The sequence below is a fragment of the Salmo salar genome, chromosome ssa13 (genome assembly GCF_905237065.1).
Source record: "Salmo salar chromosome ssa13, Ssal_v3.1, whole genome shotgun sequence".
In the NCBI taxonomy this organism is placed as follows: Eukaryota; Metazoa; Chordata; class Actinopteri; order Salmoniformes; family Salmonidae; genus Salmo; species Salmo salar.
The window spans coordinates 23011222-23031649 of record NC_059454.1 but is presented as its reverse complement, the minus strand read 5'-3'; the positions used below and the strand labels follow the sequence as shown (position 1 = coordinate 23031649).

At 46.2% G+C, this 20428-nt stretch overlaps 1 protein-coding gene across 1 annotated transcript in view; it reads left to right on the top strand.

The window, feature by feature from the left end:
* LOC106566675 (fibulin-2) overlaps positions 1 to 19093 on the top strand; it is a 104593-nt gene extending 85500 nt beyond the window's left edge. The window contains exons 7-16 of the mRNA XM_014134937.2: positions 940 to 1044; positions 1904 to 2005; positions 7646 to 7780; positions 10652 to 10789; positions 12175 to 12318; positions 12470 to 12598; positions 13900 to 14025; positions 14465 to 14710; positions 14795 to 14918; positions 15529 to 19093. Of these exons, the coding sequence (XP_013990412.2) occupies positions 940 to 1044; positions 1904 to 2005; positions 7646 to 7780; positions 10652 to 10789; positions 12175 to 12318; positions 12470 to 12598; positions 13900 to 14025; positions 14465 to 14710; positions 14795 to 14918; positions 15529 to 15886 (1607 nt within the window). The 3' untranslated portion in view covers positions 15887 to 19093. The remainder of the gene's footprint in view (positions 1 to 939; positions 1045 to 1903; positions 2006 to 7645; positions 7781 to 10651; positions 10790 to 12174; positions 12319 to 12469; positions 12599 to 13899; positions 14026 to 14464; positions 14711 to 14794; positions 14919 to 15528) is intronic.
* Positions 19094 to 20428: the final 1335 nt, after the last annotated feature.

Genomic DNA, 20428 nt, shown 5'->3' with positions numbered 1-20428 from the left:
ACAGATTTCAAAAAAGCTTCACGGGGAAAGCACACTTTCCCCGTGAATACAACAGGCAATACAGATACCCGCCATTTTGGAGTCATCTAAAATCATAAATAGCATTATAAATATTCACTTACCTTTGATGATCTTCATCAGAAGGCACTTCCAGGAATCCCAGGTCCACAATAAATGTTGTTTTGTTCGATAAAGTCCATCATTTATGTCCAAATACCTCCTTGTTGTTAGCGCGTTCAGTAAGCTACTCCAAATGTAGGAAGTGCGCCCAAAATTTCACAACAAAAAGCCCAAAAAAGTTCTATTTACATTCGTTGAAACATGTCAAACGTTATATAGCATCAATCTTTAGGGCCTTTTTAACATAAAACTTCAATAATATTCCAACCGGACGATTCCAATGTCTTGAAAAACGTTATGGAACACAGCTACCTCATCACGTGAACGCGCGCCACAAAACTCATGTAATTTTCTGAGTCACCAACTTCCCGGCCTTCTTGTTCGCTCTGTGTTCACCGCAAAAGCCTGAAACTAGGTTCTAAAGACTGTTGACATCTAGTGTAAGCCTTAGGAAGTGCAAAATGAACCCTAAGTCACTGTGTGTTAGATAGGCAATGACTTGAAAAGACTATAAGCATCAGATTTCCCACTTCCTGGTTGGATTTTTCTCAGGTTTTTGCCTGCCATATGAGTTGTGTTATACTCACAGACATCATTCAAACAGTTTTAGAAACTTCAGAGTGTACTAATAACATGCAAATATTTGACTCTGGGCCCGAGTATTAGGCAGTTTACTCTGGGCACGTTTTTCATCCGAAATCGAAAATACTGCCCCCTATACCTTGACAGGTTAACCACCAAGACAGGATGACTGGGCGGTTTGTTGGTTATACTGTTTAATTAGTATTTTCCGTGATGAGTTTATTTCTGTTTTCACAGAGACGGTAGATGAAGAGAACAAGTTGAGAGAGGATGACAGGCCAGAGGTGGAGTCTACCTCCACCACACCCTCCACCACTCCAACCTCTGTTAACCCCTGTGAGGGTGGGTAGAACCTGACAGCAGGCCAGAGTGGTGCCTATCTACTGTAGACCTGGCAGACTACAATGTCGACTGTGTTTTCATACCTTAAAATCAGTCATTAGTCTTGATAGAAGAACCCAAATGTATGTCTGGAATCAGTGTGTGGAAGTAGTCCCATTATGATGGTGCGCCAGCATTAGAGGAATCATAGTGGAACACCATATTTGGTACAGAATAGAAAGGTAAATGAAGACACCCATTAGTCCGCTTAGAGAGCACAAAGCCTAGAAGGTTTTCAGTCATGCACCCTTCTAGAATAGTTCATGTCACATTCCTTCACATGACAGATGTTTCCTCCTTCAGTTTAATACTTTAACCACCTTTGTCCATTTTAGTTATGTTTGACCCATTGTACTTTTAAATGTTACATACAAGTTTTAAGATTGCATCAAAGGCCACAAAGCTCCTGTGTGTATTGCGAAGTATCCAGCCATTCCCATGTAGTCCAGCATAGTATGTAGTGGGGGTCTCCTCAGGGTGTGTGTTTGGCTCCATAATTCCAGGGTGGGGATCCCGCCCCATTGGGACGCAGGAGGAAATACAATCCGAACAGGTCAGGGGTCAAAGTGGAAACAGGAAATGAGTACACATGGATACAGTAAATCAGAGGTTATATAACACACACACACACACACACACACACACACACACACACACACACACACACACACACACACACACACACACACACACACACACACACACACACACACACACACACAGAGCCAGGGACTGCCCTGTGACGTATGTCACCTTGACTACTGTTGTGTTGTGGTGTGTTTTGGTGTGATGTTGAGCTGTGTTGTGACCCTTTGAGCAGGAAATGGCCTCTGTATGCAACAGTGCTCCTCAGTGGCTGGTAGACCTGGCTGCTCCTGTTTCCCTGGATTCTCTCTGATGGCTGACGGACAATCCTGTGAAGGTAAGAAAAAAGACATGCACGCACGCACGCACGCACACACACACACACACACACAAACACAGAGGGCACATCAGCTCAGTATTTCAGCAGTTCCAGTCGGGCAGACTCTGAATGGCTGTCACTGACTCCAGTCTCTCCTCAGTCTCCCCCCAGTGCCCCCGGAGCAGAGCAGAGCTGCTCTCTGTGTACAAGATTAGCAACGGTCATCGTAATTGTTTAAAGTTATTCTAATAAATGCAACAGTTGGACAATGAATGAAGATATTGACTGAATTATAGCACAAAAAACATTGAACTGGCACGGACATAATGAATGGAATTCCAGTATTAAATGTATTGTCAAATGTCACTTTTTTTCTTTATATATATATATATATATATATATATATATACCTTACCAGTCACAAGTTTGGACACATCTACTCATTCCAAGGTTTTTATTTATTTGTACTATTTTCTACATTGTAGAATAATAGTGAAGATAACAAAACTATGAAATAACACATATGGAATCATGTAGTAACCAAAAAAGTGTTAAACAAATCAAAATAAATTTCATATTTGAGATTCTTAAAATTAGCCACCCTTTGCCTTGATGACAGCTTGGCTCACTCTTGGCATTCTCTCAACCAGCTTCATGAGGTAGTCACCTGGAATGCTTTTCCAACAGTCTTGAAGGAGTTCCCACATATGCTGAGCACTTGTTGGGTGCTTTTCCTTCACTCTGCGGTCCAACTCATTCCAAACCATCTCAATTGGATTGAGGTCGGGTGATTGTGGAGGCCAGGTCATCTGATGCAGCACTCCATCACTCTCCCTGGTCAAATAACCCTTACACAGCCTGGAGGTGTGTTTTGGGTCATTGTCCTGTTGGAAAACAAATTATGTTTGTGTTTGATGTATTTGATACCATTCCACTCATCCTGTTCCAGCCATTACCATAAGCCCATCCTCCCCAATTAGGTGCCACCAACCTCATGTGACTTTAAAATTAAATGTGCCTTATTTGCATATACACTGGGTGTATTTGCATACAATAATACATTAATATAAAGGAGTGGGCTGCAACCACCAGAAACTTGTCTCTAGGCCTACCTGTGCTCTACTGCCTCGCTACAGTGCCTTGCGAAAGTATTCGGCCCCCTTGAACTTTTCAACCTTTTGCCACATTTCAGGCTTCAAACATAAAGATATAAAACTGTATTTTTTTGTGAAGAATCAACAACAAGTGGGACACAATCATGAAGTGGAACGAAATTTATTGGATATTTCAAACTTTTTTAACAAATAAAAAACTGAAAAATTGGGCGTGCAAAATTATTCAGCCCCTTTACTTTCAGTGCAGCAAACTCTCTCCAGAAGTTCAGTGAGGATCTCTGAATGATCCAATGTTGACCTAAATGACTAATGATGATAAATAGAATCCACCTGTGTGTAATCAAGTCTCCGTATAAATGCACCTGCTCTGTGATAGACTCAGAGGTCCGTTTAAAGTGCAGAGAGCATCATGAAGAAGGAAGGAACACACCAGGCAGGTCCGAGATACTGTTGTGGAGAAGTTTAAAGCCGGATTTGGATACAAAAAGATTTCCCAAGCTTTAAACATCCCAAGGAGCACTGTGCAAGCGATAATATTGAAATGGAAGGAGTATCAGACCACTGCAAATCTACGAAGACCCGGCCGTCCCTCTAAACTTTCAGCTCATACAAGGAGAAGACTGATCAGAGATGCAGCCAAGAGGCCCATGATCACTCTGGATGAACTGCAGAGATCTACAGCTGAGGTGGGAGACTCTGTCCATAGGACAACAATCAGTCGTATACTGCACAAATCTGGCCTTTATGGAAGAGTGGCAAGAAGAAAGCCATTTCTTAAAGATATCCATAAAAAGTGTAGTTTAAAGTTTGCCACTAGCCACCTGGGAGACACACCAAACATGTGGAAGAAGGTGCTCTGGTCAGATGAAACCAAAATCGAACTTTTTGGCAACAATGCAAAACGTTATGTTTGGCGTAAAAGCAACACAGCTCATCACCCTGAACACACCATCCCCACTGTCAAACATGGTGGTGGCAGCATCATGGTTTGGGCCTGCTTTTCTTCAGCAGGGGCAGGGAAGATGGTTAAAATTGATGGGAAGATGGATGGAGCCAAATACAGGACCATTCTGGAAGAAAACCTGATGGAGTCTGCAAAAGACCTGAGACTGGGACGGAGATTTGTCTTCCAACAAGACAATGATCCAAAACATAAAGCAAAATCTACAATGGAATGGTTCACAAATAAACATATCCAGGTGTTAGAATGGCCAAGTCAAAGTACAGACCTGAATCCAATTGAGAATCTGTGGAATGAACTGAAAACTGCTGTTCACAAACGCTCTCCATCCAACCTCACTGAGCTCGAGCTGTTTTGCAAGGAGGAATGGGCAAAAATGTCAGTCTCTCGATGTGCAAAACTGATAGAGACATACCCCAAGCGACTTACAGCTGTAATCGCAGCAAAAGGTGGCGCTACAAAGTATTAACTTAAGGGGGCTGAATAATTTTGCACGGCCAATTTTTCAATTTTTTATTTGTTAAAAAAGTTTGAAATATCCAATAAATTTCGTTCCACTTCATAATTGTGTCCCACTTGTTGTTGATTCTTCACAAAAAATTACAGTTTTATATCTTCATGTTTGAAGCCTGAAATGTGGCAAAAGGTCGAAAAGTTCAAGGGGGCCGAATACTTTCGCAAGGCACTGTAATTATTAATTACCATTGTTATCATGTTCTCTTGCCTGATTCAACAAGTGTGTCAAGAGAAGGATACCCATGCAATTTAAAATCACAACTCTTGGCTCTAGATTACACCTATGTAAGAATGTTGTTCATTGACTACAGCTCAGCATTCAACACCATAGTACCCTCCAAGCTCATCATTAAGCTTGAGGCCCTGGGTCTCGACCCCGCCCTTTACAACTGGGTCCTAGACTTCCTGACGGGCCGCCCCCAGGTGATGAATGTAGGAAACAACATCTCCACTTCACTGATCCTCAACACTGGGGCCCCACAAAGGTGCGTGCTCAGGCCCCTCCTGTACTCCCTGTTCACCCATGACTGTGTGGCCATGCATGACTCCAACACCATCATCAAGTTTGCAGACAAAACAACAGTCGTGGGCTTAATTACCAACTACGACGAGACGGCCTACAGGGAGGAGGTGAGGGCACTCGGAGTGTGGTGTCAGGAAAACAACCTCTCACTCAACGTCAACAAAACAAAGGAGATGATCGTGGACTTCAGGAAACAGCAGAGGGAGCACACCCCTATCCAAATCAACGGGACAGTAGTGGAGAAGGTGGAAAGTTTTAAGTTCCTCAGCGTACACATCACGGATAAACTGAAATTGTCCAACTACACAGACAGGGTGGTGAAGAAGGCGCAACAGCACCTCTTCAACCTCAGGAGGCTGAAGAAATTTGGCTTGTCACCTAAAACCTCATCGAGAGCATCCTGTCGGGCTGTATCACCGCCTGGTATGGCAACTGCACAGCCCACAACCGTAAGGCTCTCCAGAGGGGGTTGCGGTCTGCACAACGCATCACCGGGGGCAAACTACCTGCCCTCCTGGACACCTACAGCACCCGATGTCACAGGAAGGCCAAAAAGATAATCAAGGACAACAACCACCTGAGCCACTGCCTGTTCACCCTGATATCATCCAGAAGGCGAGGTCAGTACAGGTGCATCAAAGCTGGGACTGAGAGACTGAAAAACAGCTTCTATCTCAAGGCCATCAGACTGCTAAACAGCCATCACTAACACAGAGAGGCTGCTGCCTACATACAGACTTGAAATCATTGGCCACTTTAATAAATGGATCACTGTCACTTTAATAATGTTTACATATATTGCATTAGTCATCTCATATGTATATACTGTATCTTATACCATCTATTGTATCTTGCCTATGCCGCTCGGTCATCGCTCATCCATATATTTAAATGTATATATTGTTATTTCATCACTTTACTTAGATTTGTGTGTATTAGGTAGTTTTTGTGGAATTGTTAGATTACTTGTTAGATATTACTGCACTGTCGGAACTAGAAGCACAAGCATTTCGTAACACCCGCAATATCATCTGCTAACCATGTGTATGTGACCAGTAACACCTGCTAATCATGTGTATGTGACCAGTAACACCTGCTAATCATGTGTATGTGACCAGTAACACCTGCTAATCATGTGTATGTGACCAGTAACACCTGCTAATCATGTGTATGTGACCAGTAACACCTGCTAATCATGTGTATGTGACCAGTAACACCTGCTAATCATGTGTATGTGACCAGTAAACTGTGATGTGAGATCAGACATAATATCGCTATCATCCCAGTTTTCCTTTTTGGAAAGATGCTTTTATTTCAGCGCATCTAATTTGTAAACATTTCAAATTTATTAAATCATACCTTTTTTCAATTGCACAAACATCAATACCCATAAAAATAAAGTTATCTTTCTTCCCTTTCTTGTGATGTAACTGCCGAGACGATGCGTGAAATCCCAGACGAAACATTTGTGTTTTTATAGAGGCAACAGAATGCCGATGCATTCCATTGAGCCCATTTCAGCCATTACTGGAGTGTGTTTGGCAGATCATAACAAAGGTTTCCCCGGTCATTACATTAACGGGAACACACTAATGGCACAAGCAAGAGTTGGAAAGAGTCACCAGAGTAAAATGAAAGCAATCAATCCAGATTTAAGTGACAAGTGGATTTTGCACTCCTCAAACACAGGAAATGGAAAGGTCCTCAGGTGGGCGGAGCATGCACATTGCTAACCAGAGTACTAATCCCCTTTTCTCACAGTGACATTGGAAGCGAAGACGCCAGGCTGCAGACTAACAGAGCCTTGTACTTGGAGGCAGGCTCCACTATGTGATTAAATGTGTTTCTATCTTTGTGATCTCACACTGTCCCTACAGTACAACACGCCACACACGTCTACTAGTTGAGACACAATATGGGATTGTATGGTTGTTACGATGAAGCTAATTAGTGAGCTAATGTATCTGTTTAAGTAATCTCGTAGAAAAGCATATGTTACGCCACCCTTGTTAGAGATTGCTCGGATTCCATATTAAAGGGATAAGCCATCGCTTCTTGCAGACTGAGACTTCCTGCTTGGTGGCAGTGGATTGTTCTGTTGTGACATGGTGGTGCAGTGTTTTGACAGATCTCTCATTGTGTGAGACTTACACCCTGTGGCTGTGCCCCCAATCCCTTCTCTCTGTGGAGGCCAGGCTGCTTAATCTATTTAGGACTGCCCCTGTGTTACACTAAGAATTTAACAGGACTAGGGGTGACTAGGGTATTCCAATGTGCTTACTTTCCCTCTCTATTTCTCTCACTTACTCTGATTTACCCTTTCCATCCCACTCCCCTCTCTCTCCATCTTGTCTCATGCTTTCATTCTCTCTTTTTGCTTTTGTATCTCCCCTCCTACACTCTTGGTGTCTCCCTTGGTGTCTCCCTTGGTGTCTCTCTTGGTGTCTCTCTTGGTGTCTCCCTTGGTGTCTCCCTTGGTGTCTCTCTCGGTGTCTCTCTCGGTGTCTCTTGGTTTCTCTCCACCACTCTCTCCTTTCACACAGATATCAATGAGTGTTTGATGTCCACTCGTACCTGTCAGATGAACGAGAGATGTGTGAACACGGCTGGTAGTTTTGTGTGTCGGCGTCAGATCACCTGCTCTCTGGGTTACCAGATCAACAACGACGTCTGTGAAGGTATGGAGACAGTACAGTAGCTGCAAACTGTACAACACCCAAATCATTCACTCTCCAGTATAGGTGTAACTAGTAGCAACACAACAACTGGTGTGTATTCATTTGACCTTTCACAATGTGAGGAAAGCACATTGTTTAGTTTTACAATCACAGTTGCCACCCATGGGAGTGACTACGAGTCAGAGATTGGGAGCTGCCAATTAGATCCTGAACCATGTAAGCTACATTTTTCAACTGACCACACAAACAAGTCTGTTTGATGCTGAATATGATTACAAACAAGATATTAGCATTGGGTTTTGCCTGCATACCCTCTATTAGAAGATCTCACTTGACTTGTGTTTATGTCGGTGGAGAATGTAAAATGCTCCAACACAAAAAGAAACCTCACAGCCTTCATCATTATTTCCGTTGCCCACACTTGGCAGGATACACTAACTCTGGGCTCTTACACACAGCCAGTGTGCTCTGAGATAGAGCTATGAGATGAGCAAGTTGTTAAAGTTCTGTTGTTGACTACTGGAAGGAAATGGAGAGAGAGATGGGTCTCAGAGATGGGTCTCTTCTGCTCTGGTGGAGGGTGTTAGAGTACGGGCTACAGCTGCTCTGGTGGAGAGTGTTAGAGTAGGGGCTACAGCTGCTCTGGTGGAGAGTGGTTAGAGTAGGGGCTACAGCTGCTCTGGTGGAGAGTGTTAGAGTAGGGGCTACAGCTGCTCTGGTGGAGAGTGTTAGAGTAGGGGCTACAGCTGCTCTGGTGGAGAGTGTTAGAGTAGGGGCTACAGCTGCTCTGGTGGAGAGTGGTTAGAGTAGGGGCTACAGCTGCTCTGGTGGAGAGTGGTTAGAGTAGGGGCTACAGCTGCTCTGGTGGAGGGTGTTAGAGTAGGGGCTACAGCTGCTCTGGTGGAGATTGGTTAGAGTAGGGGCTACAGCTGCTCTGGTGGAGAGTGTTAGAGTAGGGGCTACAGCTGCTCTGGTGGAGAGTGTTAGAGTAGGGGCTACAGCTGCTCTGGTGGAGAGTGTTAGAGTAGGGGCTACAGCTGCTCTGGTGGAGAGTGTTAGAGTAGGGGCTACAGCTGCTCTGGTGGAGAGTGTTAGAGTAGGGGCTACAGCTGCTCTGGTAGGGAGTGTTAGAGTAGGGGCTACAGCTGCTCTGGTAGAGAGTGTTAGAGTAGGGGCTACAGCTGCTCTGGTGGAGAGTGGTTAGAGTAGGGGCTACAGCTGCTCTGGTGGAGAGTGGTTAGAGTAGGGGCTACAGCTGCTCTGGTAGAGAGTGTTAGAGTAGGGGCTACAGCTGCTCTGGTAGAGAGTGTTAGAGTAGGCACTACAGCTGCTCTGGTAGGGAGTGTTAGAGTAGGGGCTACAGCTGCTCTGGTGGAGAGTGTTAGAGTAGGGGCTACAGCTGCTCTGGGCTTCAACGGAAATTAAACTCCCACCGCAGTGAGTCAACCAAATGAGCATTTAAACACGGTGCTCATAACTGCTGCCACTTCTGTCAGCTGGTTGGAGTGTGGGATCGAGACTGTGTTGTTATGTTTCTACTCCTCTTTCAATTCCCTGCCCATTACTTCACATCAATTAAACTCCCCTCTCATCGACTGAAGTCCCGTCCCCTCCGACATCTTACAAAGAAAGCAAATTCTCTCCTCACTGCTTACTCCAGGAGTTGATTGTCTTCCCCAATTTCTTATCCAATAATTGCTGTCCCCGCTTGGGTAGAGTGAACACCCTGGGCTCTGTGAGGTTGTCGAGCCAGCTCCCTCCTTGATTTGTCATGAGCCAATTACCTTCCTAAAGTATTGCTTTAACTGCGACTGAGCACCCTGCCAGTCTCTCACACGTTTATTCCTGTCCCTGACCGCGGTATCTCTCTGTCTCAGTATGTCTGGGTCTGTCAGAGCTTCACTCAGTCCTGTGCCAGCCATGCCAAGACCAGGATTGTCTTAATGTGCTAGTTGAAGCCCTGCCCTTTCCAGGGGCCAAGCTTAGGCTTTAGCATGGTACATACCGTATGATGTCCCTACATGGATCATAGAGCCTCACAGACATACAGTACATGTGGCTTCATGCACAGAGGAAGACACACACTCACACTTGTTTTCTGCATGCACACACACACACACACACACACACACACACACACACACACACACACACACACACACACACACACACACACACACACACACATACAGAGAGAAGTTCGCTCTCTAAGCCCTGTTTATGACAGATGTGATATCTCTGCAGTGACAAGGCTGTGTACAACAGCAGATGTGTCAGGATGATTGACATCAGGGGAATCCCAGTGTAGACAGGTGAAAGAGCTGTAAGGAGCTGTGCTCTGGGGGAACTCACTGCTCTCTACTGTCACAGATACAAACACCAGAGAATAGGAAGGCTAATGCACATAACTATGGTCTGACAGGCTGGCTCATTGGAGATAATTCATCATGGAGAAATAATAAGCTGTGTTTGCTGTTGTGTTAATGTAATGAGGATGATAGGTGGGGGAAAAATTCATAGGATCCTCTCTGAAGTTGGAGAATTAACCCTTTTACTGTTGATTGTTTTCTTAAAGGGGAAGGAGAGTGTATAAATAGATCTATGTGAAATGATTTATCTGGTCATTTAGGAGCGCTTTAGCTGCTGTCTCAAAGTCACAGTAACACAGTGACACCAGGTGGTTACAGTAGACATTACACTCTAACAGGCTTGCAACGTATGAGTTTTACTTCTCTAAGCAACTTAATGGATTACAATAGATTGATTACAAACTGACAATAGATCACCAACCAAACATGTTTTTACATCATTTGTCATACATTAGATTCAATGTATAATATGCATCCTGCTTATTCCTGTCTCTGTTTACAGATGTTGATGAGTGTTTTCAGGGGACTCATGACTGTGGGCCAGGCTTTGAGTGTGTGAACAGTGAGGGCTCGTTCAGGTGTAATGCCAAACCTCGCTGCTCCATGGGCTTCACACAGGACACACATGGAAACTGCATTGGTAAGAGGGGCTGTCGGGACTAACTGGGCTGTTAACAAGAGTAATAGTATGAATGTAACATTATGAACATAACTATAGCAGTGTGTCAATATAAATGTAAAGGTATACCCAGACCAGGTAAAGAGGGGTTGAATGTCACACAGGTAGTGAGGTTTAAACCTACACCCAGCAGACCAGACCAGGTAAAGAGGGGTTAAATGCCACACAGGTAGTGAGGTTTAAACCTACACCCAGCAGACCAGACCAGGTAAAGAGGGGTTGAATGCCACACAGGTAGTGAGGTTTAAACCTACACCCAGCAGACCAGACCAGGTAAAGAGGGGTTGAATGTCACACAGGTAGTGAGGTTTAAACCTACACCCAGCAGACCAGACCAGGTAAAGAGGGGTTGAATGCCACACAGGTAGTGAGGTTTAAACCTACACCCAGCAGACCAGACCAGGTAAAGAGGGTTTGAATGCCACACAGGTAGTGAGGTTTAAACCTACACCCAGCAGACCAGACCAGGTAAAGAGGGGTTGAATGCCACACAGGTAGTGAGGTTTAAACCTACACCCAGCAGACCAGACCAGGTAAAGAGGGGTTGAATGTCACACAGGTAGTGAGGTTTAAACCTACACCCAGCAGACCAGACCAGGTAAAGAGGGGTTGAATGCCACACAGGTAGTGAGGTTTAAACCTACACCCAGCAGACCAGACCAGGTAAAGAGGGGTTGAATGCCACACAGGTAGTGAGGTTTAAACCTACACCCAGCAGACCAGACCAGGTAAAGAGGGGTTGAATGCCACACAGGTAGTGAGGTTTAAACCTACACCCAGCAGACCAGACCAGGTAAAGAGGGGCTGAATGCCACACAGGTAGTGAGGTTTAAACCTACACCCAGCAGACCAGACCAGGTAAAGAGGGTTTGAATGCCACACAGGAGGGGGATCAGAGGGGAGCAGAGCAGAGTGGGCAGCAGTGGGGCGGATGAAAGCCAACCCTCCTCCAGTCAGTACATTCTGAAACTGAGGAATGAGCCTGGGGGACAGGAACTGGGGCATGTCGAGGCAGTTCTGAACCACTGAAAAACAGTCAAAGGCAGGGTTAGAAGATGAGAAAATAGAGGGAAACACACACCAAAATGATCCCAGGGAATGGGAGTGTATGATGTATGTCTGCTTCTGAGTAACACAGTGTGACTAACTGGCTGACATCTCTCTCGGACGCTGTCCTCTCTTTCACCCTGTCTTCCCGTGGTCCTCTGTTCTTCCTTTTCTATCTTCAAACTTCCCTCCCCTCTGTCTCCAACCCTCTCTCCTACCTCCCTACCTCCCTCCCTCTGTCTCCAACCCTGTGTCCATCCGGCCTCTCTTCTCCCTCCATCGTCCTCTCCATTCATCAGACATAGATGAATGTGGTGTAGTGGGCCAGCCCTGCAGTCCAGGCTTTAACTGTATCAACACTGTGGGATCCTACAGCTGCCAGAGGAAGATCATAATGTGTAGCCGTGGTTACCATGCCAGCCCAGACGGAGCCAGATGCATAGGTAAGAGGAGGAGAGGTATACAGATCTGTGGAGTTTTCATTTCCATGGTTAATACCATCGTCAAGTCTTTAATAGAGATGGTTGACATTGAGCCACAGTACCCACTCTGTATCTTTCCTCTCTTCCTCTCTACCGCTCTTCCTGTGTCCAGATGTGGATGAGTGTCAGAGCGCTCTACACCACTGTGGGGAGGGACAGATCTGCCACAACCTGCCCGGCTCCTACCGCTGTGACTGCCAGACGGGCTACCAGTACGACATGTTCAGGAAGACTTGTGTGGGTAGGTACTGTGTGGCCTACTGACCTCAAGAGAAGAAGCTCTCCCTTTAACTTTTTTATTTAAATAAAAATCTCTGTCAGAGTAGTTCTGCGTGGTTTTGGTAGGCTAGTTGAAATATCTCCTGCTGCAGCTCTCCTGCTGCAGTTAGTCTCCCAGGCAGCTCTCTCCTTCTGCAGTTATTCACCCAGGCAGCTCTTTCCTGCTGCAGTTAGTCTCCCAGGCAGCTCTCTCCTGCTGCAGTTAGTCTCCCAGGCAGCTCTCTCCTCCTGCAGTTAGTCTCCCAGGCAGCTCTCTCCTGCTGCAGTTAGTCTCCCAGGCAGCTCTCTCCTCCTGCAGTTAGTCTCCCAGGCAGCTCTCTCCTCCTGCAGTTAGTCTCCCAGGCAGCTCTCTCCTGCTGCAGTTAGTCTCCCAGGCAGCTCTCTCCTCCTGCAGTTAGTCTCCCAGGCAGCTCTCTCTTCCTGCAGCTAGTCTCCCAGGCAGCTCTGTCCTCCTGCAGTTAGTCTCCCAGGCAGCTCTCTCCTGCTGCAGTTAGTCTCCCAGGCAGCTCTCTCCTCCTGCAGTTAGTCTCCCAGGCAGCTCTCTCCTCTTGCAGTTAGTCTCCCAGGCAGCTCTGTCCTCCTGCAGTTAGTCTCCCAGGCAACACTCTCCGCTGCAGTTAGTCTCCCAGGCAGCTCTCTCCTACTGCAGTTAGTCTCCCAGGCAGCTCTCTCCTGCTGCAGTCTTAAATCCTGCTGCTCTGCTCCTCTGGGCTGCAGTCAGTCAGTCAGTCAGTCAGCCAGCCGCTGCAGAGGACAGTGTGCTGATTCACTGGTATGTGACTTTAATAATAATGAACTCCAGTGGAGTGTTTTGACTTATCAGCAGGCAGCTGGCCCTTCCACTTCCAACCCCTATTCACACACATACACTATGGAGGTGCACACACATACATGCATATGTTTTGTATACACACATTCTCTCTCTCTCTCTCTCTCTCTCTCACACACACACACATGTTCTCTCTCTCACACACACACGCATATTCTCTCTCTCACACACACACGCATATTCTCTCTCTCACACACACACGCATATTCTCTCTCTCACACACACACGCATATTCTCTCTCTCACACACACACGCATATTCTCTCTCACTCACTCACTCACTCACTCACTCACTCACTCACTCACTCACTCACACACTCACACACTCACACACTCACTCACTCACACACACACACACACACACACACACACACACACACACACACACACACACACACACACACACACACACACACACACACACACTCTCTTTAGATGTGAACGAGTGTTGGCGCTACCCTGGCCGCCTTTGTGCCCAGACCTGTGAGAACACCCCGGGATCCTATCAGTGTTCCTGCACCGCTGGGTTCAGCTTATCCAGGGATGGCAAGAACTGTGAAGGTCTGTCTGTCTGTCTGTCTGTCTGTCTGTCTGTCTGTCTGTCTGTCTGTCTGTCTGTCTGTCTGTCTGTCTGTCTGTCTGTCTGTCTGTCTGTCTGTCTGTCTGTCTGTCTGTCTGTCTGTCTGTCTGTCTGTCTGTCTGTCTGTCTGTCTGTCTGTCTGTCTGTCTGTCTGTCTGTCTGTCTGTCTGTCTGTCTGTCTGTCTGTCTGCCTGCCTGTCTGCCTGTCTGTCTGTCTGTCTGTCTGGCAACACCCCCAGCAGGACAGAGAAGGCTTTTGTTCACCCTTCACACCTCTAGAGGACTGTGAGATTCGACTGATAGGACAGTAGTGGATGTTGGTGGAGAGACAGAGACACAGACATATGTTGCATTCTGTGGTGTCATGGATGTCATGGCATTTGTTTTAGGAGTATTTTTCCATCTTTGAATGTCTTACAGATGTGAATGAGTGTCTGACCAACCCCTGCAGTCAGGAGTGTGCCAACATCTATGGCTCCTACCAGTGTTACTGCAGACAGGGCTCCTACCTAAGGGAGGATGGACACACCTGTGAAGACATTGATGAGTGTGCCCAGAGCATTGGCCACCTGTGTTCCTTTAAGTGTGTCAACGTCCCAGGGAGCTACCAGTGTGCCTGTCCCGAGTACGGTTACACCATGTCTCCCAACGGACGCTCCTGCAGAGGTGAGGAGACACTGATACACACATTACATACACATAATACACACACACACATTACCTCTGAGCTGACTATGGTTTGGGTTACAGACATAGACGAGTGTACCATCGGGGCCCATAACTGCTCCTTGGCTGAGACCTGCTACAACATCCAGGGAGGCTTTCGCTGTCTGTCCTTCGACTGTCCACAGAACTACCGCAAATCCTCTGACATGTAAGTGACTGTATCTCCACTAATCCGATATCCCAGGACTCCTTGGAAACGAGAGGAACTACAGTTGAATTGAAGAATTGTAATCTTATGTGTTGTTGGAAAAGTTCAAACAACAATGAATGGACATTTTCAGAGGTATTTTCATGTTGCCCTCTGGGGCTGGCAAACTGTGCTGTCTTGATTTTCTCAAAGTTCAAAGTTCTTTAGAGGTTTTTCTCCAACTAGTGGAGTGTACGCAGGAAGGAACAATGTTTCCCTTGAGGGGAATGTGTCAGGCTGGGTAATCAGATCAAAGCTGTGAAACAGAAAGGCCACAGTGGACACAGAGGCCATGATAGATCAGCTAGGATTCAGAAGAGGATTGGCTTTATTTCTCTTCTATCTTATTCTATCTTATTCTGAAATGACCTGGAAAAACAGTCATGTTTTGCCTATATGATTCTGCCCATTTGACTGTTATTATTTATGATGTGTTGATTCCATGACTGACTGACTGACTGACTATCTGACTCATGATTTGACTGTTCTCATTCTGTGAGTCTTTTTCATTCTTTTCATTCTGATTAATATAGTTTTGAAATTCTGACTCTCTCATTGGCTGGTCCTCTAGGCGCTGTGAACGACAGAGCTGCCCCAACTTGCTGGACTGTCAGAACTCTCCTCTCAGGATCACCTACTACCACCTGAGCTTCCAAACCAACATCGTCATCCCTGCCCAAATCTTCCGCATCGGCCCCTCCCCCGCCTACTCCGGGGACAATGTCATCATCAGCATCACCCAGGGCAACTTGGAGAACTACTTTAGCACGCGGAAGCTGAACGCCTACACGGGCGCGGTGTACATGCACAGGCAGGTGCGTGAGCCACGGGACTTTCTGATCGATGTGGAGATGAAGCTGTGGAGACAGGGCACCTTCACTACGTTCCTGGCCCGGATCTATGTCTTCATCACGGCCAACTCACTCTAAAAGACTGGCCCCCAGCCTCACCCTACTTCCACCCTTGTCCCACCCTCTCAATGGACAGCCCATCCCCTTCTATACCCCTAGGCCTACCACTCAATGGACAGCCCATCCCCTTCTATCCCCCTTGCCCCACCCCCTCAATGGACAGCCCATCCCATTCTATCCCCCTAGCCCTACCCCTCAATGGACAGCCCATCCCCTTCTATCCCCCCTAGCTCTACCCCTCAATGGCAGCCCATCCCCTTCTATCCCCCCTAGCTCTACCCCTCAATGGACAGCCCATCCCCTTCTATCCCCCTAGCTCTACCCCTCAATGGACAGCCCATCCCCTTCTATCCCCCCTAGCCATACCCCTCAATGGACAGCCCATCCCTTTCTATCTCCCTAGCCCTACCCCTCAATGGACAGCCCATCCCATTCTATCCCCCCTAGCTCTACCCCTCAATGGACAGCCCATCCCCTTCTATCTCCCTAGCTCTACCCCTCAATGGACAGCCCATCCCCTTCTATCCCCCCTAGCTCTACCCCTCAATGGACAGCCCATCCCCTTCTATCCCCCCTAGCTCTACCCCTCAATGGACAGCCCATCCCCTTCTATCTCCCTAGCTCTACCCCTCAATGGACAGCCCATCCCCTTCTATCCCCCCCTAGCTCTACCCCTCAATGGACAGCCCATCCCCTTCTATCCCCCCTAGCTCTACCCCTCAATGGACAGCCCATCCCCTTCTATCCCCCTAGCCTCAATGGACAGCCCATCCCCTTCTATCCCCCTAGCTCTACCCCTCAATGGACAGCCCATCCCCTTCTATCCCCCCTAGCTCTACCCCTCAATGTACAGCCCATCCCCTTCTATCCCCCTAGCTCTACCCCTAAATGGACAGCCCATCCCCTTCTATCCCCTCTAGCCATACCCCTCAATGGACAGCCCATCCCCTTCTATCCCCCTAGCTCTACCCCTCAATGGACAGCCCATCCCCTTCTATCCCCCCTAGCTCTACCCCTCAATGGACAGCCCATCCCCTTCTATCCCCCTAGCTCTACCCCTCAATGGACAGCCCATCCCCTTCTATCCCCCCTAGCTCTACCCCTCAATGGACAGCCCATCCCCTTCTATCCCCCTAGCTCTACCCCTCAATGGACAGCCCATCCCCTTCTATCCCCCCTAGCTCTACCCCTCAATGGACAGCCCATCCCCTTCTATCCCCCCTAGCTCTACCCCTCAATGGACAGCCCATCCCCTTCTATCCCCCTAGCTCTACCCCTCAATGGACAGCCCATCCCCTTCTATCCCCCCTAGCTCTACCCCTCAATGGACAGCCCATCCCCTTCTATCCCCCTAGCTCTACCCCTCAATGGACAGCCCATCCCCTTCTATCCCCCCTAGCCCTACCCCTACAATGGACAGCCCATCCCCTTCTATCCCCCCTAGCTCTACCCCTCAATGGACAGCCCATCCCCTTCTATCCCCCCTAGCTCTATCCCTCAATGGACAGCCCATCCCCTTCTATCCCCCCTAGCTCTACCCCTCAATGGACAGCCCATCCCCTTCTATCCCCCCTAGCTCTACCCCTCAATGGACAGCCCATCCCCTTCTATCCCCCCTAGCTCTACCCCTCAATGGACAGCCCATCCCCTTCTATCCCCCCTAGCTCTACCCCTCAATGGACGGCCCATCCCCTTCTATCCCCCCTAGCTCTACCCCTCAATGGACAGCCCATCCCCTTCTATCCCCCTAGCTCTACCCCTCAATGGACGGCCCATCCCCTTCTATCCCCCTAGCCTTAATGGACAGCCCTTCCCCTTCTATCCCCCTAGCTCTACCCCTCAATGGACAGCCCATTTGTTTCCTACCATACTGACCGTCTAGTAGACGAGTTGCCCAGTTTTATACCACACTGATGATATCAAAAAGTAGTTTTGCACTGTTAACAAAAAAACGATTCAACTTAAAAAGTTAAGTTACCTGGCTGCCTTACAATCGGTTACGTCAACTAGTAGTTCAAATTAGTTGACAAAACATAATATGAGTGACATTAGTTTATCAAGTTGATTCAACTTGAAATCTTAAGTCAGTGGGCTAGAGGTAACATTAGTTTTTACAGTGTAGAGAAGGGCTCTCCAACCCCAGTTGTAACTAACCCGATTCAGCTTATCAACCAGCTAATTATTAGAATCAGGTGTGCTAGCTTCGGGTTGGAACGAAAACGTACAGGATGGTAGTTCTCCAGGAACAGGGTTGGGGATCCCTGGTGTTAGCGTGTTGTTGTCTTTAACCCACTAAGACAGGTTGTGTCAGGGCCTCAATCCAAATTCTCTCTTTTCTATCTCCCTTAAGCTGCTGTTCCTTTCTATCCTCTTGAAGAATGTTGTACCACTATGGTAATTTAATATCACAGTATATTATGACATGTATTTGTATTTACTGTATGTATTATTCAGACACATTAGATATGACTGGATGTATCATATTTTGTTCCGCTATTTTCATAAGCTGCAAATTATTTTTAGTAAAAATGAAAACTACACAAACTGTTTTATGTTCCGTGTCTACCGTATGACCTATAACAGTAGCTGTATCCGATGAGCAGATTCAAATGAAATACAAGGCGTGTTTTTTTTACACATAAAATCCAACTGAAGAAAAGTATTCAATTGAATTGACTTAAAAGTAAACCAAATTAGTGCTACTCCTGTTTATGTTCGTTCACACAGTACAAGTGAATCCAGAAGTGGTTCCAATGTTAGCACCATGTCAGAACATGTTATACTGTTAATATACATGCTTATTTACATACCTTTTCACACCTCCCTAGTGAGATCACCACCGTCAAACCGACAATATCAAATATAAAAACAACATACATGTTTTATGATGACTAATCAAAACCAGGGCTATTATCATAATAAAAACATATTATCTTATTTATAATAATATAATGAATCACTGTATGAAGCAGATGATTTTAAAGTAGCTGTCCAGTGTTTCCAGATTTCTATGAATAATTAATTACAATATGAGTGAATGTTTATTTTTTACCCCAACTCTGATATTGTAGCACTTGTTGAAAGAGTAACATCTCCATCTACAGGATATTGTGTGTTCTACACTCAGTATTTGGTTCTACACCATTGCTGCATGGCTGGAATTCAATCCAACTCACAATGGAAATGTAAAAGACGCGTCATAAAGGCTTGGGTTTTGAGCCAAAACGGGTCCCGATTGTTTATTTTTTTCACAATCATATGGTTTGTTTCTAATCCAATTTGTTCAATGTGTTACACATTTGTTGTGGTTAAGATCTCGTTCAATCTCTTCAAGTGTCTGTTGACAAACTTCTGCCCATATACACTACCTGGTACAGTAGTAGGTTTACAGAACCCAAATTCATTCTGTGGTTTTATATGACCATGGCACAAACAACTACTGTGTAAATACCATGATGCAGATTTGAGTGTAGAATTCACATCAATTCTACAGAATGTGGGACTAATATTATTCGAATCTCAGAATAGAAACTTTTTGAAATGGAGTAGATAAAAAAAGATAAGAATCCCTACCTCTTTTTTATTTGCTTCAGTTTGAGTTAAGGTCATCTGCTCCTCTAGCTCTGGGCTTTGAGGACCTTACCATTGTAAACACGGAAAGGGTGTGAGTGGCTCCTTGACAACTGTATTAATATATATTTCACATCCAAACAGAAACGTTTGCCAGTTATCTGCTCACTAGAATGAGTTATATTTCCAAAGGTCATTTCAACAAAAGAATCTAAATTACATTTTGTTTTCCACTCTCCCTTGTCTAGTTTTAGTCTAGAGCTCTTCGCTTGGCTCTGAGAGCAAATGTGATAGCAATTACAGCACACATGCTTCAAAGCTAACCCATGTCTTCCACAGATACTGAGCTGTACAGTATGTACACTGAACTAAAATATAAACACAATGTTGGTCCCAGGTATCATGAGCTGAAATAAAATATCCCAGACATTTTCCATATGCACAAAACGCTTAGTTCTATAAAATTTGATTACAGAAAGTGAGTATTTCTCCTTTGCCAAGACAATTCATCCAACTGACAGTTGGGGCATATCAAGAATGCCACACAACCATGCCACAGATGTCTCAAGTTTTGAGGAAGCGTGCAATTGGCATGCTGACTGCAGGAATGTCCACCAGAGCTGTTGCCAGATAATTGAATGTAAATTTCTCTAACATAAGCCGCCTCCAACGTCATTTTAGAGAATTTGAAAGTACGTCCAACTGGCCTCACCACCGCAGACCAGCCCAGGACCTCCACATCTTGCTTCTTCACCTGCGGGATTGTTTGAGACCAGCCACCCTGACAGCTGATGAAACAGTTGTTTTGCACAACCGAACATTTTGTGCAGAAACTGTCAGAAACAGTCTCAGGGAAGCTCATCTGCGTGCTCGTCGCCTTCACCACGGTCTTGACCTGACTGCAGTTCGGCGTTGTGACCGACTTCAGTGGGAAAATGCTCACCTTCTATGGCCACTGGCACACTGGACAAGTTGGCCACTGGCACGCCG